Below are 22431 nucleotides of genomic sequence, written 5' to 3'. Positions count from 1 at the left end.
GAGCCTCCACTGCCGCCGCCACCGGAGCCTCCACTTCCGCCGCCTCCACTGCTTCCGCCACCGCCGGAGCCACCACTGCCGCCTCCGCCGGAGCCTCCACTGCCGCCACCGCCGGATCCTCCACTGCCGCCGCCTCCACTGCTGCCTCCGCTGCCACCGCCGCCGGGGCCTCCACTTCCGCCTCCGCCGGAGCCACCACTGCCGCCACCGCCGGAGCCACCACTGCTGCTTCCGCTACCGCCGGAGCCACCACTGCCGCCTCCGCTTCCGCTTGAGCCACTGCTGCTTGAGCCACTGCTGCTGCTTGAGCCACTGCTATCTGTAGCTTTTAATTTACAAATAAGCATAAGAAATTAAATTGCTAGGACAAGTTTGGTGATAGAGCTGAAATTATGGTGATAGAGCTGAAATTATGAAAAATTTCCATGCATAATGATCGGGAATAATCATTAAGGTTGAAAGGTTAGTTTACAGCTAGCAGGTGAAGGGTATGTTATCAAGTAGGCATGTACACCAGAAACAGGGACTTAAATAAGAAAGTAAGAAGTATAAAAGATGTAGCGTTTTTTTCAATATGTTAAAAAATATTACCGCGCACTTACTCTAAACTTTGACCTGTAATCTGAAGAAAAAAGTAGGGGGCTATAACGTAAACCCTGCCTGGTTATTGTGAGGGGGGCGGGATATTCAACTACTCACGAGAAGTGTCAACGACGATTAACGGAAAATATAGTGTTAGATAGTAGCGCTAGCGAGGTTAACGGGGTTAAAGTGTAAAGTTATAAGAGCTAGAGGCATAGAGGGGCCCACCGTTGGAAAAGTATTATATACGGGGCATACCACCAGGAGGTAACATTAGAAACCAGGAAATTCGACCTATGCTGGGAGTTGAGAATACAATAATTTGGTCACGTTTAGAGAAGACCCCAGACTCATTTGTATACGGGGCCTACAACGTTAACCAGGACTTAGAAAACCCCAGACCTAGACAAAGACTCCCCAAAAGATGGCGGGACCAAATAGTTAATGATACTGGATAGTCCATCAAGGTTGCAAAACAAAAGGCTAATTATATAAGGAACGTGCTACCTGGCGGGAAAAAATGAGAGGAAACAAGAGGCTAGCTCTGGCCTAAGCAGGCCTGGCAGGCAGTAGCAATGCATGTGCTTTAACAGTGCAGTTTACGGATGCACAATGAAAGAAATATTTTTCTCTTACCTTTACACTTTACTCCGTTTCCTTTGTAACCCTCGTTACAGGTACATCTGAAACTGCCGTCTGTGTTAGTACAGGTTGCGTGTTCGTGGCAGTTGTGCGTGCCATCTGCACATTCGTCGATATCTGTCGAGACAAAGCGCGATGACAAACTGGTAATATTGACCTCTACCTTCGCTTACCAGCCCTTGATGTTTATCAGTGGGGGTAGAAAACTACATTTCATAGAACTTACCTCCCTCAAAGTCTTATTAGGCAAGCGTGTTATATCGTCCATCCATCGTCATCACGACGAATAGTATTACTAGTAAATGAGTCTGGGATATGTAAGAGTTATTTGTATTTCGTCCTGTACCATTTCCACTTTTTAAGTCGCTGATAAGCAATATTATTACAGGACAAACTTGCTCATTCTAGAGCTTAGCAGTAGAAAACAAACAACGTGGACTGTCATTGAGCCATGTTTTAACATAACACCTTAAAAGGTATTTTGGGGCTGTCAGGATAAAATTAACAAAGTATATTGCATTAGTACATACTACTACATGTAAAAAATCTTTGCATCAAATAGTATCACCTATGCATATGTATCCAGGGTCCACACCGCTGCAAGAACCACTGCCGCTGCTGCTGGAGCCACTGCTGCTGCTAGAATCGCAGATAGCTATATCTGTTGATTTAAAAAATAAGGGTAAGACAGCGCTAAGACAAATTTGGTGTTAGAAAGATGGATGTGCAGATAAAGTAAGAGCATCTAAGTTGAAGCCAAACCTCGAGTAGGTATAAGAACCCACCACAAGATTATCTGTAAGACTACGGTCCCATCCGGTGTGGGTGGATCAACCCTATTAACTCACGAGACTGATATTTAAAGGAATCCAATGCCATATTAGGACGGCGAAACGAAACAAAAATATTATGGATCTGAGGAAATTTGTCTGTTTGACGCGAAAGGAAAAAAATGGCATAACTTTTGCGTCTGCAGTTTTGACGCAAAAATTGACTCACAGGCTACCGTATGGATTACGGCTGCGTTTTATCTCATCGTTTGTCGTGAAGAAATAGAATCGTGATATCTATCTTCATATGGTATTTCAGTATATGGTATTACGCTATGGTGGTTATATTGTAATAGTAAACTACGCTATCACACATACATTTATGGTGTGTCTCTGCAACGTGCACATATTTTCACTTTTTTATAATATACATTGAATACGATATTAAGCTTATTTTATACCTATGAGTCGAGAACTCTATAAAATTTCATCACATAGAAGAAATGCATGGGCGAGTACGTAACAGTAGAATGTTTTACATATGTACAAACAAATACTTTGCCCTTACAAGTACAGTTCACTCCATCTCCGTCGTAACCGAAGTTGCAGGTACAGTTGAAACTGCCGATTGTGTTAGTACAGGTTGCTTCATCGTGACAGTTGTCCGTTCCAATTGCGCATTCGTCGATATCTGTAAAAACAAACCGCAACACCGTACGTGTAGTCTTTGTTTTACTATTTGCTAGCACCTTGCAGCCCATGAAGGTCATCACTGGAGGGAGGGAGTCTCACAGCACAGCACTGAACCTCTACAGAATCTCATTAAGAGAATATCAGTCAAGTTGTTTTGTAACCTACGTTATCGGTAGAAGGAAGGTACACTTTGACAAATGTGATAAAGTGTAAAGAGTTGATAATACCCTTTTTGTCACGTTTTCTATATCAATCTGGACCTGTATTAGGCAAAGAAGGCACACGTTTTGCTACGCATCCGCAGGTTGGACATGGAAATGATACAACTTTACACTCTGCCGTATGGTGGAGAAATTTTACAATGTATTACATCGTCCCTTTGCCAAATTGAAAATGTTATTTACCTTTACGGTTGATGAATTATATATGTTCTAATTGATTATGTAAATAATTTATCTATGAAAAGTTTTAATAGTCTTAAAATCAGACACTGCAGATTTCTCATTAATGATGGAAATTAGATCCTCGTCTTCATATAATTCATATAATAGTGATCCAAATGTGTCAAGAATCAACGTCTTTGCAATACACACAATTCTTTAGTTCAACTTACATACAGGTCAATGTTGCTATGATATGCGATATTGCAGGAAGTAGTATCACGATATGAAGATATGATTGTGAAATAGTAACCCCCCCCCCCATCACATATATTGGTAGAATATCTGTGCACCGAAGAAATACAGTAAAAAACAACTTTGAGAGCAATAGTAAAACTGAAGTCTACGGGAGCTATGAATTGTATGTACAACTAAATATTTTTGCTCTTACCATCACAGTCAACTCCGTCCCCGGTGTAACCGTCGTCACAGGTACAGAAGAAACTGCCGTCTGTGTTGGTACAGGTTGCATCATCGTGGCAGTTGTCCGTGCCATCTGTGCATTCGTTGATGTCTGTATGTACATATATAGTAATCGTCGTCTCACATGCATGATAGTTATTACTAAAGAGAGGCAGTTTTACCGGGGGAAATTTTGTTTTGTAACCTAATCTATACAATAAAAGTGCTGAATTGATAGTCACATGCAATGCACTGAAATGTGAGGCACCAGTACTAGGTCAAATGTGGCGTTTTTCATTTGACAAATGAATATAAAAAAGGGCACACTTTTTGCGTTAGATATTACATATCAAAGCTACAATAAATAATACGAACATATGTAACAACCCTTTAAAATTGAATTCTGTAAAACATCTATTCTGACAGTATTAAGTTTCACGAATGCACAGTCAAGTCTTTTGCTCTCACCTTCACAGTCAACTCCGTCCCCGGTGTAACCGTCGTTACAGGCACAGGTGAAACTGCCGATTGTGTTAGCGCAGGTTGCATCGTCATGACAGTTGTCCGTGTCATCTATACATTCGTCGATATCTATAGAGAAAAGGTGACGCATGCCAACGTTGGAACAGTAAGGATATGTGTCTAAAGATCCACAATACCAAATGCATCGTATGTATATTTTTGCATCTATAAGATTCAATTTTGATAGGACATGTTGACACGGAATTAGAACCAGTTATTTTTCTCTCGCCGGTACAGGTGCGTCCATCTGTTTTTTACAGATATGGTTTTATGATGGTATTACGAACATGGAATCATCAATGTTAGCAATGTTGAATAAATCTATGAGCACTATATCTTTGAAGCAATCATCTTTCTAACCGTACAATGTTTTAGAAATGTATAACCAAACATATTGCTCTTACCGTCACAGTTGACTCCGTCCCCGGTGTAACCGACGTTACAGATACAGACGAAACTGCCGTCTGTGTTATAACAGGTTGCATCGTCATGGCAGTTGTCCGTACCAGTTGCACATTCGTCGATATCTGAAGAGGTAAAATCTTCGTCTTACTCTTTCTCAGAACTTACAGCCAATGATGGTTATTACAGGAGACAGACAGCTATAACGTACAAAACTAAGACTGTGCGTGGATCTCATCAGGTAAAATATTATTTTTTTTGCAACCTATTGTGATGCACTATACGTGTAGCACTGGCACTGGGCATTATAATTTTGCGAATGCGTTTGTCATGCCATCTAGCCTGGGCCTTTTCTAGTAGGATATGTATGCTAGATATATTCGCACGAGAAAGGACATGTGTGTTCGTAACGTGATATTTCTAGTACATTTTCAACAACCTTCGAAGACAAATTGTGTGGAAACGGTTCAAATGTTTGGTGTGTCTGCTGTATACCATCCAAGGCAATAACTACTGTCTGATACACGTTAAGCTTCCCTCTAAGTTTGATGCCACTTGGATGTCAGGCATTGCATCGAAGTCTCCGTAAGGCACTACTGGCCTGCAGTTCACTTTCTTATCTATGTTTGCATATCGTCACAACTCATCAAGTTTATGATGCAGGTTTTCTTGTAACTCTTTTGCTTTCTTTATTCCCTTCTGTTTTGTATTTGATGCCTTTTCCTTCCCCCACTGTCTTGGAACCCGTCAGTGAGCATGAATGATATTGAAGAGTGTTTTTTTGCGAAAGGACAGAACCTCGTTTTTACTTCACTGGACACAAGGAAGGCCGCGGATGGCTGTCCGTTGTACTGTCATGACTCATTTACTGACTGGCATAATATTAGCCCGAGCATAGTATATACTAAACTAACGATCCAAATTAGGTGTTTATTCTTGAATTACAACTATAACTGACCGTATCACACATGTATGGGCGATTACTGCATCGTACACATATTGTTTTTTTTTTGTTAATAATGCACTTTTGATACTATTTTAACACAGAATTATCAATTTATAAATCAGTGTTAGATAAACCCACGAGTGAAAGGTAAATTAGATTCTATGGAAAGCATTGCATGTATCCTGACAGTATAATGTTTTACATATGTACAACCAAATGTTTGCTCTTACCAGTACAGCTGACTCCATCCCCGGTGTAACCTTCGTTACATGTACAGATGAAACTGCCGTCTGTGTTAGTACAGGTTGCGTGTTCGTGGCAGTTGTCCGTGTCAAGGTCACATTCGTCGATATCTGTAGAGGAAAACTGCGATTACATACCGGCCCCTGTAACTCAAAAACCACCAAATTTTCAGAGAATGGTGTAGTAGTATAATTAAATCATACCGACAACTTTGCTGTAATTTTGGCGACATTTGACGTCATATTGGGGCTAAAACCGTGAAAATTGCTTTCCCTTAAACTCAGAGGAATACAAACCAACTTCAACAAAAAGTGTCTATGATAGAATAATAAGGTCTATTAACACTTATGTTGGGCCTGGCAACAACACTGACGTCCATATGACGTCATGACATGAATACTTAAGCTGTGGGCCATCTTGGATCGTCAATTTTGGATTTTTTTGAATTTCATTTTTCAAGATTTTTTCAAGCCTCAAAACGCAATGCAAGCGGACTAAAGATGTTCATATGTTCATAATAATTATGTTCATATGAACGTTTTATGTAATAAATAATGAGTCATGAAAAATAAGTGAAGAACGTTGTTGCATCAGAGCTAATGATATGGTCCACCAACTTGGATTTTGACCAATGACGCCATCAAATTAGCATAAATTAGGAAATGATAAATGAAAGAAATTATATATGGTTATATAAGATGCTACTAGTGTTAATGTTAGAAAGGAAGTGTAATTAAACATAAAACCTAGAAAATTTTAATCTGAAAACCAAAATTAATGAAAAAACTACCTGTCAGAACCCGTTGCCATGGCAACACGAAAATTCATTAACTTATCTAATTAACATGAAATTGTTGCCAGATATATTTTAGGAAAAGTTACCGAATTTGACGGTTCCAGCCCAAGCCATTCAGGTGCTATCCGAGATCAAAATTTGGCGCGGTCCTCAAAAGAACCCTCCGCCCCGCCTGAATAGGGTCAAGAACGCTTTTAAAATTCAATTGAAATCGAATCCTGTGCTCTCACCATCACAGTCGACTCCGTCCCCGGTGTAACCGACGTTACAGGTACAGGTGAAACCGCCGTCTGTGTTAGTACAGGTTGCATCATCATCACAGTTGTCCGTTCCAGTTGCACATTCGTCGATATCTGTAAAGACAAGCCGCAATTTCATATACAGCATCTTTTCCACAAATCACAGCCCATGATAAGTATTATCGGACAGAGGAGACAGCTATGGCTCACAGCTCTATCAGGTAGGGAAATTATCATTCTTGTTTTGTAACCTACGTTATGAATACAAGAGAGGTACTGGTGCATAGCCACATGGTACACTAAACCGCAAAGCAAGAAAATAGGGCAATAGCTCATTCGAACATATATTTGTGGGGTATCACTACTTGGTGTACATATTTTTTTATTTCATGTTGTTGGTCTATTTTACATCTTCTTTAAATTACACGTTTGATACAATATTCAACAACATAGAATTATCAATTTATAAATCAGTGTAAACAAAAATATAAGGACACTTGTAAATTTGCATCCTATGGAGGCAATGCATGTACTCTTACAGCATGCATAATGTTTTACGGATGCAAAACTAAGCCTTTTGTTCTTACCAGTACAGGTGACTCCGTCCCCGGTGTAACCGTCGTCACAGGTACAGGTGAAACCGCCGTCTGTGTTACTACAGCTTGCGTGAGTGTGACAGTTGTCCGTGCCAGCTGCACACTCGTCGATATCTGTTTACACAACCCGCAATTAAATGTCAGTAATGTAACGTATAGCCCATGATGGCCATTACAATACCTCTCAGAACCGAGCCTTTACGTACGGAATCCTATCATGCAAGTATGGGAAAATATAATTTTCATACTGTAACCTACTTTATCGATACTAGGAAGGTACAAAGTTTAACGTAACATGTGATGCGCTAAATGTAAGTCAATGGTCGCGTTTTTACTATGATATTGCATTTGACATGAATTCAACAAAAATGACATACATTTTGCCTCCGTAATCAAATCAAAGTATAATTTCTTTTGATGTACAAACAAAACTTGTGGTCTCACCATCACAGTTTACTCCGTCCCCGGTGTAACCCTCGTTACAGGTACAGGTGAAACTGCCGTCTGTGTCTGAACAGGTTGCATCATCGTGGCAGTTGTCCGTGCCAGTTGCACATTCGTCGATATCTGTGGAGACAAACCGCAATTACCTATTATAATGTCTCTTGCTAATTTTCACAACTTGCAGATTATGGTGGACATTTCTTGAGAGGGACAGCATAGCACTACAACTTTGTAAACACCGGTACTAGATTCAACGCCACGTTTTTAAATGAAATAGAAATACATGTATCTATATCTATGTATATATCTATACGTCTATATCTATGTATCCATGTATCTACCTATCTATATATCTATCCATCTATCTATATGGTATTGCACTTCAACAGTGTAATGTTTATAGATGTACAACTAAATCGTTTGCTCATACCATCACAGTTGACTCCGTCCCCGGTGTAACCGTCGTCACAGGTACAGGTGAAACTGCCGTCTGTGTTAGTACAGGTTGCGTGAGTGTGGCAGTTGTCCGTACCAGATGCACATTCGTCGATATCTGTCGAGACAAAGTTCAATGTAACATACTAATGCTTTTTCTTAATATTTGCTTAGCAAATCTTTTATGCAACCTACTTTATCTCTACAATACAGGTAATACTTGATAGTCACTCACATGTGGTGCACTGAAAGGTGAAGCAACGAGCAGCACTAGTCGGTCAAGTTTTATATCAACATGAAAATGATTTAATATTGGGCTCACGCGTTATGGTGGATATACGTTACGTTGTATTACATCGTTATCGGAATGAAATAGAAACGTAACGTTTCTGCAAATGTACATATTTAGTTCAATGACATTGGGTGAAATCGTAGCAAGTTGTTATAACCTGTACGACACTAACATATACACCGTGCACATGTATTTTATACGGGATTTTTATACAAGGGGTGATGTAAAAATGTATGCACTCTAACCAGGTCATGTTTCACATTTGTAGATCCTTACCATCACAGTCGACTCCGTCCCCGGTGTAACCCTCGTTGCAGGTACAGATAAAACTGCCATCTGTGTCAGAACAGGTTGCATCATCGTGGCAGTTGTCTGTGCCAGTTGCACACTCGTCGATATCTGTAAAGAGAAATTGTCAAAACATACTAGTAAACTTTGTCCACTCTTGTCCCTAACTTCGAGCCCATTCTAAACCTCTATATAGTATCTTATCTGGTTGGGAAAATATGTTTTCATGTTGTTACATACGTTATCAATACAAAAAAGGTATACTCTTAATAGGTACAGGTACTTTACAACGGTCAGCGTGGGTCGGATTACCGATACGTCGGACAATTATCATAGAGATCTTTAATATACACCTTTCATGCCTCATTTGGTACACAAATATATGTATATAAAGCGTAATATAAATGTGTTAATATAACCTAAGACATATTTTGATTTTAATGGAAGCAATACTTGAATAATGGTATATTTTACAGATGTACAACTAAATGTTTGGTCTTACCAGTACAGGTGACTCCGTTCCCGGTGTAACCGGTGTTACAGGTACAGGTGAAACTACCGTCTGTGTTATCACATGTTGCCTGAGCGTGGCAGTTGTTCGTGCCAATGTACATGTCACATTCGTCGATATCTACAAAGCAAAACATAATTACACGCTATCAATATTTATCTTACTTTTTTGCAACAATCCTTCAAGTACGTGCTGGCCATCATTATATCCTACAGAAACAAACCCCTATTTGATTCTCTAACCCAATTGACCGATACAAGCAATTTGCATTGAAATGTAAAGCGACGTCCGTACTAGGTGCAGCGGTTTTTGTTTTTTACCACACTTGAAGCAAAAAAGGTACACACATCATCGAAAACGGTATATGCAATGTATTTTGTTCAACATTGTCATAATATGCGACATTATCTAAAAGAATATAACGTTATTGTTCTGAAATCCTCCCCGTCAAATATTATATTTGTATCACTTTATCGTACATGTATTTTCGCTTCTTTGAGATACACGTTAAATGCCCGATTTTGACGCGGTATTAGCATCAAGCAGAGCTAAGCTATATAAATCAATAAGTATCCTAGCAAAATGAAAAGAAAGGAAGCAATACATCTGCACTCTTACATTGTAAGGATGTATAACCATTTTTTGTTGCTCTTACCATCACAGTCGACTCCGTCCCCGGCGTACCCGTCGTTACAGTCACAGGTAAAACTGCCGATTGTGTTCGCGCAGGTTGCATCCTCGTGGCAGTTGTCCGTGTCAGTTGTACATTCGTTGATATCTGTAGAGAGAAACCACAATTACGTACCAGTAATCTTCTTTCTTCGCTGGACAGCTGGTTCTCGCTGGAGAGAGGGAGCTTTATCTTGCAGAATAGAATTGAATCTGAACCTGCAGCACGACATTATTGATAAAAGGAAATAGCGGCATCTGAGACACTGAAATGTTATCTGTAGTGATGTACCTGTGCATGTGAATCCATTTCCCTCATATCCATCGTTACACTCACAAGTCGCATCGTCGGCAGGAGGTGGATTGTCTGTACATTCAGCATTAGGATCGCACGGGTCGGGGTCGCATCCATCGATTTCTGCAGAAAAACAAATAAGTAGATACGATGTAGACAACATGCCATAAAGTAGCAAAGGTACATAAAAACCATAGCAGACCTGCCGAAGGTAACGGATTACCTGTGCATCCGGTTCCAGTCATAATTCCATCGCCCTCATATCCATCCGGGCACATACATACCGCACCGGTCCCTGGAGCCGGAACGTCGGTACAGGTAGCCAGGCTATGACACGGATTGTTGTACATGTCGCAACCGGGGACGTCTGTGAAGATAGACGGACGGCGGATATTTTTATCATAATTGACCCAGATTTAGCAAAGATTTACACCAAACCATGTGTGCTTCTATCTGGTACCGTCTTGAACCTGCTAGGCTGGACCACCGTATCACAACACCACACACGGGCCAAGGCTGTCCTCACGTTCAAGGCACTGAATGGTATGACACCTGCGCACATCTCACAATACTTCACAACATCTGCTTCTACCCACTCACACAACACCCGACACAGTACACAGGGGGGGGGGGCTCCAACTACCTAAAGCACGTCTACAGTACAAAAAGAGATCATTTTCATTCTCCGGCACAGTTCTCTGGAACTCCCTTCCGCCACATGTAAGAAACTCAAAATCTGTCAGTACATTTAAGACCAGACTTTCTTCCCTCACCAGTTAATTTGATTTTGGTTGAGTGATTTACAAACATTATGATTTTCCTTACCAGTTAATATGATTTTGTTTGTTTTATGCTTGTGAGATAAGTTCCATTGATATGCAAATTCCTTTCGCTTTAACTTATTCATGTTTGGTTGGATTCTTTATGTTACCTTATGATTAATTGCACACTTGTATATTATTTTCTTCTTATTTATTATTGTATTTTATCCTCAGTTACTTTGTTTGTATTTTACTATGTTGGGGTTTACCCCCCAGGTATCATTGAAAAACGCCGACAAGGCGATATGTATTACCTGGATAAATAAATGAAATGAAATGAAATGTACAGTGATAGCGTCATATAATTAATTTGAAACTTTGAAACTTTTGAAACTTTTATTTTCAATACAAACATGGCAGACAAAAGTCTGAATTGCGTTGGTATTTACACACCATTGAGCTCGTTTTATATTATAATACACACGCTGTGGGTATTTACAGTTTTAAAAGTAAATTCTTAATTTCTATATAAAACAAATTGGCATCTCTTAAAGATTAAAAGATTCAAATAATCAAAAGAAAATTACCGTTACAACCACTGCCATGAACTTTTCCATCACCGTAATACCCTGCCGAGGGACAGGTACAAGTTGCACCCGTCCCAGGAGCCGGAATGTCGGTACAGGTAGCTATTTCAACACACGGATCCGGATCGCACCCATCGGTATCTGTAGAATTACAAGTAGGAATTGCGATGTTGATAAACTGCATTTCTTCATAACGTATGCAAATTAAATCCTTATTTGCATGCCCACCGGAACGCCCGTAAATTGCTATGGTTTGATTTCAAACCTCCTTGTGTGGAGCATCAAAGCTTTGTTTTTTTTTTATTATGGCACATCCCAATGTTACCTAATGAGTCATTGGTTAGCAAAATTAGTTTTATCATAAACAATTCCTGGACATCTGTTCAAGTCTGACAGCGAAGGTCATCTTACTCTCCACCTGGCCTTTTATTTTGCCTACAACGAAGAACAATACCTAAACATTGACAACAAACGGAACAGGACCTATGTCACAAAACTTCGGATCAGCTGCCATAAACTACACATTGAAACCGGAAGACGTAACCGCACTCCCCTGGAACAACGAACTTGTCGATACGTGTAATTTAGTTAAGATAGAAGATGAACACCCTTTTCTAGTAGAATGTAGTCTGCAAAATTGTGAGAGAATCGAACTTTATAGATTGATAACATCGATGTTTCCGCATTTTATACACTTAAGTAATACAGACAAGCTCACTTTTCTAATGAGCTTATGTATAGACAAACCTCTTATCCTTAAACATGTATGCTCTTTTCTTTGCACTGTCATGAAGAAACGAGGAGAATTCGAATTTACGTAGACTATAGTGCTAATATGCTAGCTTAATCGTGTATACTTGTTTGTATATACAAGCGATTCGTTTGTACTTAACGCAGTGGGTATTTTTGTAGAATAAAGGTCTTCATCATCATCATTATTATGTCGCTACTCAACGATAATACATCAGGCATCAAAATTCTTACCAGTACAGATGACTCCGTCCCCGGTGTAACCGGTGTTACAGGTACAGGTGAAACTGCCGTCTGTATCTGAACAGGTTGCATCATCATGGCAGTTGTCCGTGCCAGTTGCACATTCGTCGATATCTGTGAAGACAAACCGCAATTGCCTATTATAATGTCTCTTGCGTCTGTGTTAGCACAGGTTGCATCATCGTGGCAGTTGTTCGTGCCCATTCGTCACATTCACATGTCAACATGTCACATTCGTCGATATCTACGAAGCAAAACGTAATCAAACGCTATCAATATAATATACACGACATCGCAGATGTCCCTGCCAATGTCACATTCGTCGATATCTGTGGAGGCAAACAGCAATGACATATTAGTAGTCTTTTTATTATTCTTCATTACCAACCTTACAGCCCATGCTGGTTATCTCTGGAGGGAGGGAGGGAGCTAGATCTCAGAGAACTAAACATCTACGGAAAAGAAAAACACCATACTTGCTTTGTGATCTACGCAGGTACATAATAGATAACAAATATGGTACACAGAAATGTAAAGGTCGATATTAAGCTCAAATATTGGCACACATTGTGACATGGAAAGGATGTTATAATTAATGGTCTCACTCGCTGTTGTAGGTAGACAAACGTTACATTGTATTACATAGTCTATTGTAACCTAATGGAAACAGGCCTATTACAAATGTATTTGTGACGTATAACTGCACTGTACACGTATTTTCGCTTCAACATAGTAAACACATAATTCCATAGGAAACCGTAACCGATTTGCTCGTTCTTACCAGTACAGGTGACGCCATTCCCGGAGTAACCGTCGTTACAAGAACAGGTGAAACTGCCGTCTGTGTTAGTACAAGTTGCGTGAGTGTGGCAGTTGTCCGTGTCAGTGTCACATTCGTCGATATCTGTAGAGACAAACCACAATGACCTACTATTAGTCGACTTCTTACTCGTCCCTCAAAATCTAAGAGCACATTGGTTAGTTATCACTGGAAGAAGGGGGCTATATCTCGCAGAGTCCTTATCGAAATAACTTGTGTACAGTGTAATGATACAAGGTGAAGTGGAATGTGAACCGCTGCATTATACTACGACAAACGTTACGTTTTGTTAAATCACACTTGGCGTGAAGGACAGCACACACACTTTGCGTCCATAGGTTTGACTCGAAAATGATAGGATAATTGTTTTACACGCTTTTGTATATTGGACAAACGTTGCGCTATATCGCATCGGTTACCGTAACAAGTTGAAAATTGTTGACGTCTCTGCAATATACATAATTTCTAAATTCATTGCATAAACAATTGAATAATAAACCTATGAGATTTGTTGTAAAATAGTAATGAATACAATCTTACAGCATTGTGTATTGTAGCTCACTATCATTTTCTTACCATCGCAGTTGACTCCGTCCCCGGCGTAACCGGTGTCACAGGAACAGGTAAAACTGCCGACTGTGTTAGCACAGGTTCCATCCTCGTGGCAGTTGTGTGTGCCATCTGTGCATTCGTTGATATCTGTAGAGACAAACCGCAATATCTTCAAGTAATCGTACTCTAGCTTTGCTATCAACCTTACATATCACGTTGTTTATCACTTTAGGGAGTTATGTCTCACAGAACGGAACCTCAATAGGTAACAAAAAAATGTAATTTCTGTTTTCTGACCTGTAGTATCGATACCAAGAAGGTACAGCTGTACATGATAAAAAGTCACACAAGAAGAATTGAAATTCAAAGCTCACACCTTATGTTTTCTATATCACATTTGAGGATACATTTTGCACAGGTAACGTCCTTTCTCTTTAGGTCAATGTTGCTGTGAAAAACAATGTTGCTGAACGTCCTATTGCGCTAGCGATGTGATATCGTATACGACACTATCACACACATGTATGCGGCATAACTGCTTCGTACCCAAACATCGATTCTTAAACGTAAATGTTTACTGCTCTATCATTGGCTATGCAGTAAACATGGTATTTTGTATACATGTACTGCTTAAATCAGTACTTGATAAACCTAAATGAATGGCACGTTTTGGGAAATAAAACTCTACAATTAAATAAAAGTATACAATTAATTGCTGGTTCTTACCAGTACAGGAGACTCCATTTCCAGTGTAACCGTTGTTACAGCTACAGGTAAAACTGCCGTCTGTGTTAGTACAGGTTGCATCGTCATCGCAGTTGTTCGTGCCCATGTACATGTCACATTCGTCGATATCTACGAAGGAAAACGATTGTGTTAGTACAGGTTGCGTCATCGTGGCAGTTGTCCGTGCTAGCTGTACATTCGTCGACATCTGTGAAATCAAACCACAGCAACGTATCAGTCGTCTTCATCCTTCTCTTTGCTTACAGTCCGTGCTGCATGGTTATCGATGGGTGATTTGTGACCTATGTTATTGATACAAGGAAGGTACACAGTTACATGTAATGACATGGAATGTACAGTGCTTGTACTACATTCATGCAGGTTTTCTATATTAGAATTGATGTGAGGTAAAAAAAACGGCACTGCTTTTGCGTTTGTGGTTTTGACTAGAAAATGATACAATAATTAATACAATACTTTCCCAAGAAAATTGTAATGCATAAAATATTGCGATCTTCATGGATTGTAGTGCATGCACAATGGATGGAATGGTATTGCAGGGATGTACGACCAAATATTTTACTCTTACCATCACAGTCGACTCCGTCCCCGGCGTAACCGTTATTACAGGAACATGTAAAACTGCCGACTGTGTTAGCACAGGTTCCATCCTCGTGGCAGTTGTGTGTGCCATCTGTACATTCGTTGATATCTGTAGAGACAAACCGCATCATCGTCAATCAATCGCAATCTTTGCTATCATCCTTACATATCACGCTGGTTATCACTTTCGGGAGTTACATCGTGGCAGTTGCACATTCGTTGATATCTGTAAAGTCAAAAAGCAATCAACTTTGCTATCAACTTTACAATCTCTGGAAGCAGAGAGCTATATCTCACATAGCTGAATCTATACAGAATGAATAGGTAACGTTCAAAATTATACCTTATTGATACGGGAAAGGTACATTGTTTTACATAATAGTAACATCGCCAAAGAACATGATGTTATTATTGGTACAAACCATTACTCAATAAATCTATTAGCCTTATGGTAATGGAACTCGATAAAAGTAATGCATGCACTTTAACTGAGTAAAATTTACAGATGTGTCGTCGAATTGGTTCTTCTTACCAGTACAGGAGACTCCATTTCCAGTGTAACCTTCGTCACAGCTACAGGTGAAACTGCCAACTGTGTTAGTACAGGTTGCATCATCGTGGCAGTTGTCCGTGCCAATGTCACATTCGTCGATATCTACGAAGCAAAACGATTGTGTTAGCACAGGCTGCATCGTTGTGACAGCTGTCCGTGTCAGCTGCACATTCGTCGATATTTCTAAGAATGTGTCAAAATACTTGTAGTCTTCGTCTTAATTTTGGTTTTAACTTCATAGCCCATGCTGACCATCACTTGAGGCAGAGTGCTATATCTCACAGAACTGCACTTATATGGAATCTCATTCTGCTAGGGGAAATATCATTACTTGACGCCATGAAGTTATTTAAGTAAACTGAGCACACAAAAGCTTGGTACAGACATGTGATACAATAATTATGTTTCATGCCATGGTACACTGAATAAACATTATGTTGTATCAAAGGTTTATCGTAACATGTTGAAAAAGATAATGTCTTTTCAAGATACATTTATTTTTTCTTTAGTTCAGTGTCCCTGTGATACAAAGTATTGGAGGAAACTGTATCATACCATCGATGTAATATTAGCAAACGACTATGTTACACATATTTTGATGCAAATTTCCGATTCTTTAACATACACCTTTAATAGAATACTTTCACAATAAAATTGTAATGCATAAATTGATTCATATTCTTAAATGGAACTAAATGGATGCAATGCTTGCACTCTAAACAATATGATTTTTAGAGATATACAACATTAAAAAAATTCTACCATCACAGTTGACTCCGTCTCCGCTGTAACCTGGGTTACATTCACAGGTGAAACTGCCGATTGTGTTACCGCAGGTTGCATCTTCATCACAGTTGTCCGTGTTATCTGTACATTCGTTGATATCTGTTGAGCCAAGCCGCAATAAGACATTAGTAATGGTCTCCTTACACTTTTCTATGAACCTTACAACCCATGTAGGTAATCCCTGGTTCGCAGATACGAAGCTCAAATTAAAAGAATCTCATATAATTCCAGTTTTTTTTACCTACATTATTGAATAAAAAGGGTACAAATAAAATAGTCACATATAATGCAATGAATGAACTGTAAAGCGTTGGTGTAACGTCAAACACATTCTGTATCACACTTAACACAATCTACGTATCTGTAAAATGTCAACGCGATTCAGAGGCGTTTGAAGTAATTCGGCACGTATGAAATGTTGATTTTGAATAGAAGATTTGATCTTTCTGGAGACATGAATTAAGAACAAAAGGCGTCCGCATGTTTGGCACGAAAAAAATGCCATGATGGTTTTACCTCCTACCGGCTGGTAGATTAACATTAAGTTATGTTAAATCGTTTCTTGCTACTAAGAATAAAATGGTAACGTCTCTGAAAATATGCATGATTTTTTATTTTAATACCGATGTGATGCCGATCGTATCGCGCTATCCCCGTATACGACAATATTAAACATATAATTATGATTACGGTTTTTTAAATCCCCTGACAAACATTCGGAACTTTCCCTCAACCACCAACCAACAAACGTGGCAAACGTTTTACAGCGGTCATGAGATGTTGACCTCGCCTATCTTCCTACATGAATAGAAAACTTTAATTTGAGTCAAATGAAGACAAACACGTTCCAAACACTGCTGACCTATCGCCGAACACCAGCCAACCATGATCGAATGTTCAGTGCACATTCCACTGGTGCATTCGAACAGTAGCCGACCTTGCGGAACACGAGTCAACCACAGCTCTGACCTACTCCTAGCCATGGTTAGGAGACCATATTCGACTGTGTGTGGCAGGAACCTTCGTTATACCTACAGTCTGCATTTTTTCAACGAAAATTGTAATAAATAAACAATCGCTTATTAACTTGTGGTCATGAGATATTTTTAAAATGAAACTTTAAGTTAATACAAGTAATGCATGTATTCTGACAGAAAAATGCTAAGTAGCTTGTTCTTACCATCACAATTGACTCCGTCCCCGCTGAAACCGGTGTTACAAGAACAGGTGAAACTGCCGTCTGTGTTAGTACAGGTTGCCTGACCGTGGCAGTTGTTCGTGCCCGGCGTGTACATGTCACATTCGTCGATATCTGTAAAGAAAAACCGCAAAAACATACGTCATTCTCTTCGCTCAAAACATATAATGAAGTGAGGGATCTATGGCTCACAGGAATGATCCTCTACGGTAACCTTATTGTGTACAGGAAAATATCATCATTCAATGTCAATTCAACCTCCGTTGTCAATACAAGAAAGGTAATCAGTGAATAGTTACATGTGGTCCAACGAAATTTGAAGCAACGGCACGTCAAACGCAACGTTTTCTATATCGCACTTGACTTCACACGTAAATTGTAAATGCCATAATATCAACTTATTCTTGTGAAATTGAATTCCACGTATGCAATGCATCTACTCCAACAATATAGTGTTTTACGGATGTACTAAAGGTTATTTTTCTTGCTGTTCTCACCGTCACAGTTGACCCCGTCCCCGGTGTAACCAACGTCACAGGAACAGGTAAAACTGCCGATTGTGTTAGCACAGGTTGCATCATTGTCGCAGTTGTGGGTGCCAACTGTACATTCGTCGATATCTGTAAAAACAAACCGCAACGACATACTATAGCTAGTAATATTTGTCTTTATGAAGCAAGGTGGAACTGCAATTTCCAACACAACTGCTAGTAGTGTCACGTGTGTTATCTGCGTGAAGCGGTGGATTGCTCATTCCTTGACAAATACTAAAATATATGCCATAGGTAGGTTCAATTTCTTGTGTTGAAAATTGTAGTTCAAACTTGCTGCATAATGACTACCAACACGGAAGATAATCTTTGTCTTGTTGTTTACAGCCCACATTGGTCATCACTAGAGAAGGGGCGGTATGTCTCTAAGGAATGAACCTCTTCTGACCGATAATACCTATTTATTGTGGTAAGGACATTGAACTGAGTTAATATTTTAGAATATTTTGACACAGAATCATGAATCTATTAAGCAATGTTGACTAAGACTTCAACGCTTGAATTCATGTTCCCCAGTAATATACTAAAATGTTCCAGAAATATACACCTGAATTGTTTTTGTTCTTACCATTACAGTTGACTCCATCTCCGGTGTAACCGTTGTTACAGGTACAGGTAAAACTGCCGTCTGTGTTACTACAGGTTGCATCATCATCGCAGTTGTTCGTGCCCATGTACATGTCACATTCGTCGATATCTACGAAGGAAAACGATTGTGTTAGTACAGGTTGCATCATTGTGGCAGTTGTCCGTGTCAGTTGTACATTCGTCGATATCTGTAGTGACAAATTACGTATAATATACTAGTATATATAGTAATATTTGTCTTACATTCATAGTCCAAGTTGGTCATTACTGGAAAGTAACAGTTCTAGCTCACAATGGTAAAAGCCTGTTGAATCTAGACAAGAGGAAATATTCTTGTTGTGTGGCAATGTACATGTCACATTCGTCGATATCTACAAAGCAAAACGTAATTTTACGCTATCAATATTTGTCCGTACCCTTTGTGCATTCGTCGATATCTGTTGAGACAAACCGCAATTGCATTATCTGCGTGTAACTGTTTTCCCAGTTACAGCCCATGATGTAATGAGATAGGTATACCTCACAGTGCCACAAAACTCATCAAGGGGAAGGGGAAATAACTTTCTTGTTTAATAATCGACGTTATCGGTACAAGAAAGGTACACAGATAATTGTCCCACATGATGCCCTGAAATGTAAAGCACTGGTACTACGTCAAGAATCGAAACATAAATTAAGAAAACGGGGCAGACATTCGCGAACGTATATATATCAGACCAATATATTGGGTATCACTGTATCGTATTTGTAGTACTACACATACTTGAACTTTTGGCACGATGTTTTGAAATACATGTATAATGATAAATACCTTCAAGACACTTGTAAAATTTGATTCTATGTAAGCAACGCATGTATTGGCGATGTGATGCTTTAGAGACAAACAATCTTTTGTTCTTACCAGTACAGGTGACTCCGTCCCCGGAGTAACCGGTGTCACAGCCACATGTGAAACTACCGTCTGTGTTAGTACAGGTTGCATGAGCGTGGCAGTTGTCCGTGCCATCTGTACATTCGTCAATATCTGTAGACGGGTACAAAGTCAAAGGTCCCTTGTTTCTATCATACTTGGTATGAATTCAACGAAATGGCAACTGAATTTGCATCCGTAGTTTATTTTGACACGGAAATAAGGCAACAACCGTCTACTGCCTGTTGTATAACCGTTACGTTGTATCACATCGTTTACCGATACGAACTGGAAGGGTATCGTGGCATAACAAAGTTATACGAGTTAACAAGCTTTCTGATACTAATTTAGATTTCTATTAGCAATTTATTTTCCTTAACCGTACAATGTTTTACAAAATTGTGCAACCAAATATTTTTGCTCTCACCATCACAGTTTTCTCCGTCCCCGGTGTAACCCTCGTTACAGGTACAGGTGAAACCGCCGTCTGTGTTAGTACAGGTTGCATCATCATCGCAGTTGTCCGTGCCAGTAGCACATTCATCTATATCTGTTGAGGAAAGAACGCAATTACACATGTAGTAGAGGTCTTACTCTTTTGTACAACTTACAGCCAGGTGAAGCTGCCGTCTGTGTTAGTACAGGTTGCATGACTGTGGCATCATTGTATGGCAAACTACATAAAGAGAGTAAAAACAATAAAATAAGTGTGTTGAATAAGACCTAATGTCGAATAAAACCTAACATATCTATATCATAATCATTCAAATAATAAGGGATATCACAAGTCGTTGATAAAGTGTTACAATCAAGTGGGCTAATCACACGCTATATGTAATCACATGAAGAAAGGAGAATTTTATCCTTGTTGTATAAAAAAAGGACACATATAAGTCACATGTGAAGCGCCAGCACTATTCCATGATAAAGTGACACTTTTTTATATGACACTAACATAAATTAAGAAAAGAGGCACACATTTTACGCCACACATAGATTTCAAACAATCATGTGTCACTTCACCGTACAAGATACAGTTTGATAAGATATTTTAAGACAGAATTTTCAGTGTACAAAGCTATAATTTTTAAAAACATCTCTGAATTCTATGGAAGAATAGATGTACTAGTTGAGTACAGTGTGATAGTTTACGGATGTGCAACAAATTCTTTTGTTCTTACCATCACAGTTGACTCCGTCTCCAGTATAACCGTTGTTACAACTACAGGTGAAACTACCGTCTGTGTTAGCACAGCCTGCGTTAGTGTGGCAGTTGTCCGTACCAAGGTCACATTCGTCGATATCTTTAGAGACAAACCGCAATTAACTACAAGTAGTCTTCGTCCAAATATCTTACTCTTTGACACAAAGCTTACAGCCCACTACCCTGTTGCATTTACATATATTTGTAGGACATCACTGCATCATATACACATTTTGGTTCTTTAAGGTACACTTGTAATACGGTTTTTGACACGGAATCATTACTGTATACAGCAATATTCAATAAACCTACGCTTGTAAAATTGAATTCAATAAACAATTTAGACCATATACCATGTGTTAGTAGTGTGCATCTAGATCTTTTTGCTCTAGATCTTACCGGTACAGGTGACTCCGTCCCCGGTGTAACCGACGTCACAGGTACAGGTAAAACTGCCGTCTGTGTCAGTACAGGTTGCATCATAATCGCAGTTGTCCGTACCAATTGCACATTCGTCGATATCTGTTGCGATAAATCTTCATTACATACACAGAAGTCTGCGTCTTATTCATTTCCATAATCCAATGATTTTCTTTAAAGCATAATCATTATGATATCTTTTTAGCTAATGGAAATGTTTAAATTGGTAATTTATGATACGAGAAACGTACACACAGTTAGAAGTGAATTCTTGTGGTCTAAAAAGTGAAGCACAGGTACAACGCCATTTTTTTCATATCAAGCATAATATAGGAAACGAGGCACACATTTTGCGTCTCTATATCTTTTGTGAAATCAAATTCTATGGAAGCAATGCACGCACTATATCAACATATGCACGCTTTTAGCAGTGTTTGAGGAATGAGCAACCAAATTGTTTACCGGTACAGATGACCCCGTCCCCGGTGTAACCGGTGTTACAGGTACAGGTGAAACTGCCGTCTGTGTTAGTACAGGTTGCGTGAGTGTGGCAGTTGTCCGTGCCAAGGTTACATTCGTCAATATCTGTAGAGACAAACGGCAATGATTACATATTAGGAATCTTCTTTTAAATCTTACTCTATATTTGTAACCCTGATTCAAGTCATGTGGACACATGCGGTGTATTTATATCTGAAGCACCGGTCAATACTGGGCAAATGTTGCGTTTTGTTACATCACACTCGACATGAATTCAACAAAAACAGGACACACCTAGCCTACACAATGTACATGTCTTTACGTCCATTTTTTTTATAACGGAAATGATTCACTGATGGTCTTACGAACATTGACTTACCAATGTTAGCAATTTTGAGTAAATCTTGAGAACTATATCTTTGAAGAAATTCATCTTTCTAACCGTACAATATTTTCAAAATGTATAACCAAATATTTTGCCCTTACCATCAC

General features: G+C 39.3%; 1 protein-coding gene across 50 annotated transcripts in view; it reads right to left on the bottom strand.

Annotated features, from left to right (window-relative positions):
- Positions 1–22431, bottom strand: part of LOC109465484 (fibrillin-2-like) — a 206866-nt gene that overhangs the window by 5515 nt on the left and 178920 nt on the right. For 38 of the 50 annotated variants that reach the window (XM_019762829.1, XM_019762777.1, XM_019762776.1 and 35 more), the window contains 30 exons: positions 20263–20385; positions 19827–19949; positions 18906–19034; positions 18284–18406; positions 17769–17900; positions 16565–16687; positions 15782–15904; positions 15236–15358; positions 14647–14775; positions 13945–14067; positions 13330–13452; positions 12540–12662; positions 11556–11696; positions 10431–10574; positions 10205–10330; positions 9899–10021; positions 9235–9363; positions 8721–8843; positions 8148–8270; positions 7718–7840; positions 7265–7387; positions 6669–6791; positions 5630–5752; positions 4456–4578; positions 3998–4120; positions 3519–3641; positions 2563–2685; positions 1793–1885; positions 1219–1341; positions 260–325 (listed from right to left, as the gene is read on the bottom strand). In XM_019762829.1, the coding sequence (XP_019618388.1) occupies positions 260–325; positions 1219–1341; positions 1793–1885; positions 2563–2685; positions 3519–3641; positions 3998–4120; positions 4456–4578; positions 5630–5752; positions 6669–6791; positions 7265–7387; positions 7718–7840; positions 8148–8270; positions 8721–8843; positions 9235–9363; positions 9899–10021; positions 10205–10330; positions 10431–10574; positions 11556–11696; positions 12540–12662; positions 13330–13452; positions 13945–14067; positions 14647–14775; positions 15236–15358; positions 15782–15904; positions 16565–16687; positions 17769–17900; positions 18284–18406; positions 18906–19034; positions 19827–19949; positions 20263–20385 (3672 nt within the window). Of the gene's footprint in view, positions 1–259; positions 326–1218; positions 1342–1792; positions 1886–2562; positions 2686–3518; positions 3642–3997; positions 4121–4455; positions 4579–5629; positions 5753–6668; positions 6792–7264; positions 7388–7717; positions 7841–8147; positions 8271–8720; positions 8844–9234; positions 9364–9898; positions 10022–10204; positions 10331–10430; positions 10575–11555; positions 11697–12539; positions 12663–13329; positions 13453–13944; positions 14068–14646; positions 14776–15235; positions 15359–15781; positions 15905–16564; positions 16688–17768; positions 17901–18283; positions 18407–18905; positions 19035–19826; positions 19950–20262; positions 20386–21016; positions 21140–22431 lie in introns of all 50 variants that reach the window. The other 12 variants (XM_019762813.1, XM_019762780.1, XM_019762781.1 and 9 more) reach the window with 12 other exon arrangements.

Source organism: Branchiostoma belcheri, unplaced genomic scaffold (genome assembly GCF_001625305.1).
Source record: "Branchiostoma belcheri isolate BF01 breed outbred unplaced genomic scaffold, Haploidv18h27 scaffold151, whole genome shotgun sequence".
Classification (NCBI taxonomy): domain Eukaryota; kingdom Metazoa; phylum Chordata; class Leptocardii; order Amphioxiformes; family Branchiostomatidae; genus Branchiostoma; species Branchiostoma belcheri.
This window is presented reverse-complemented; position numbering and strand designations above follow the sequence as displayed.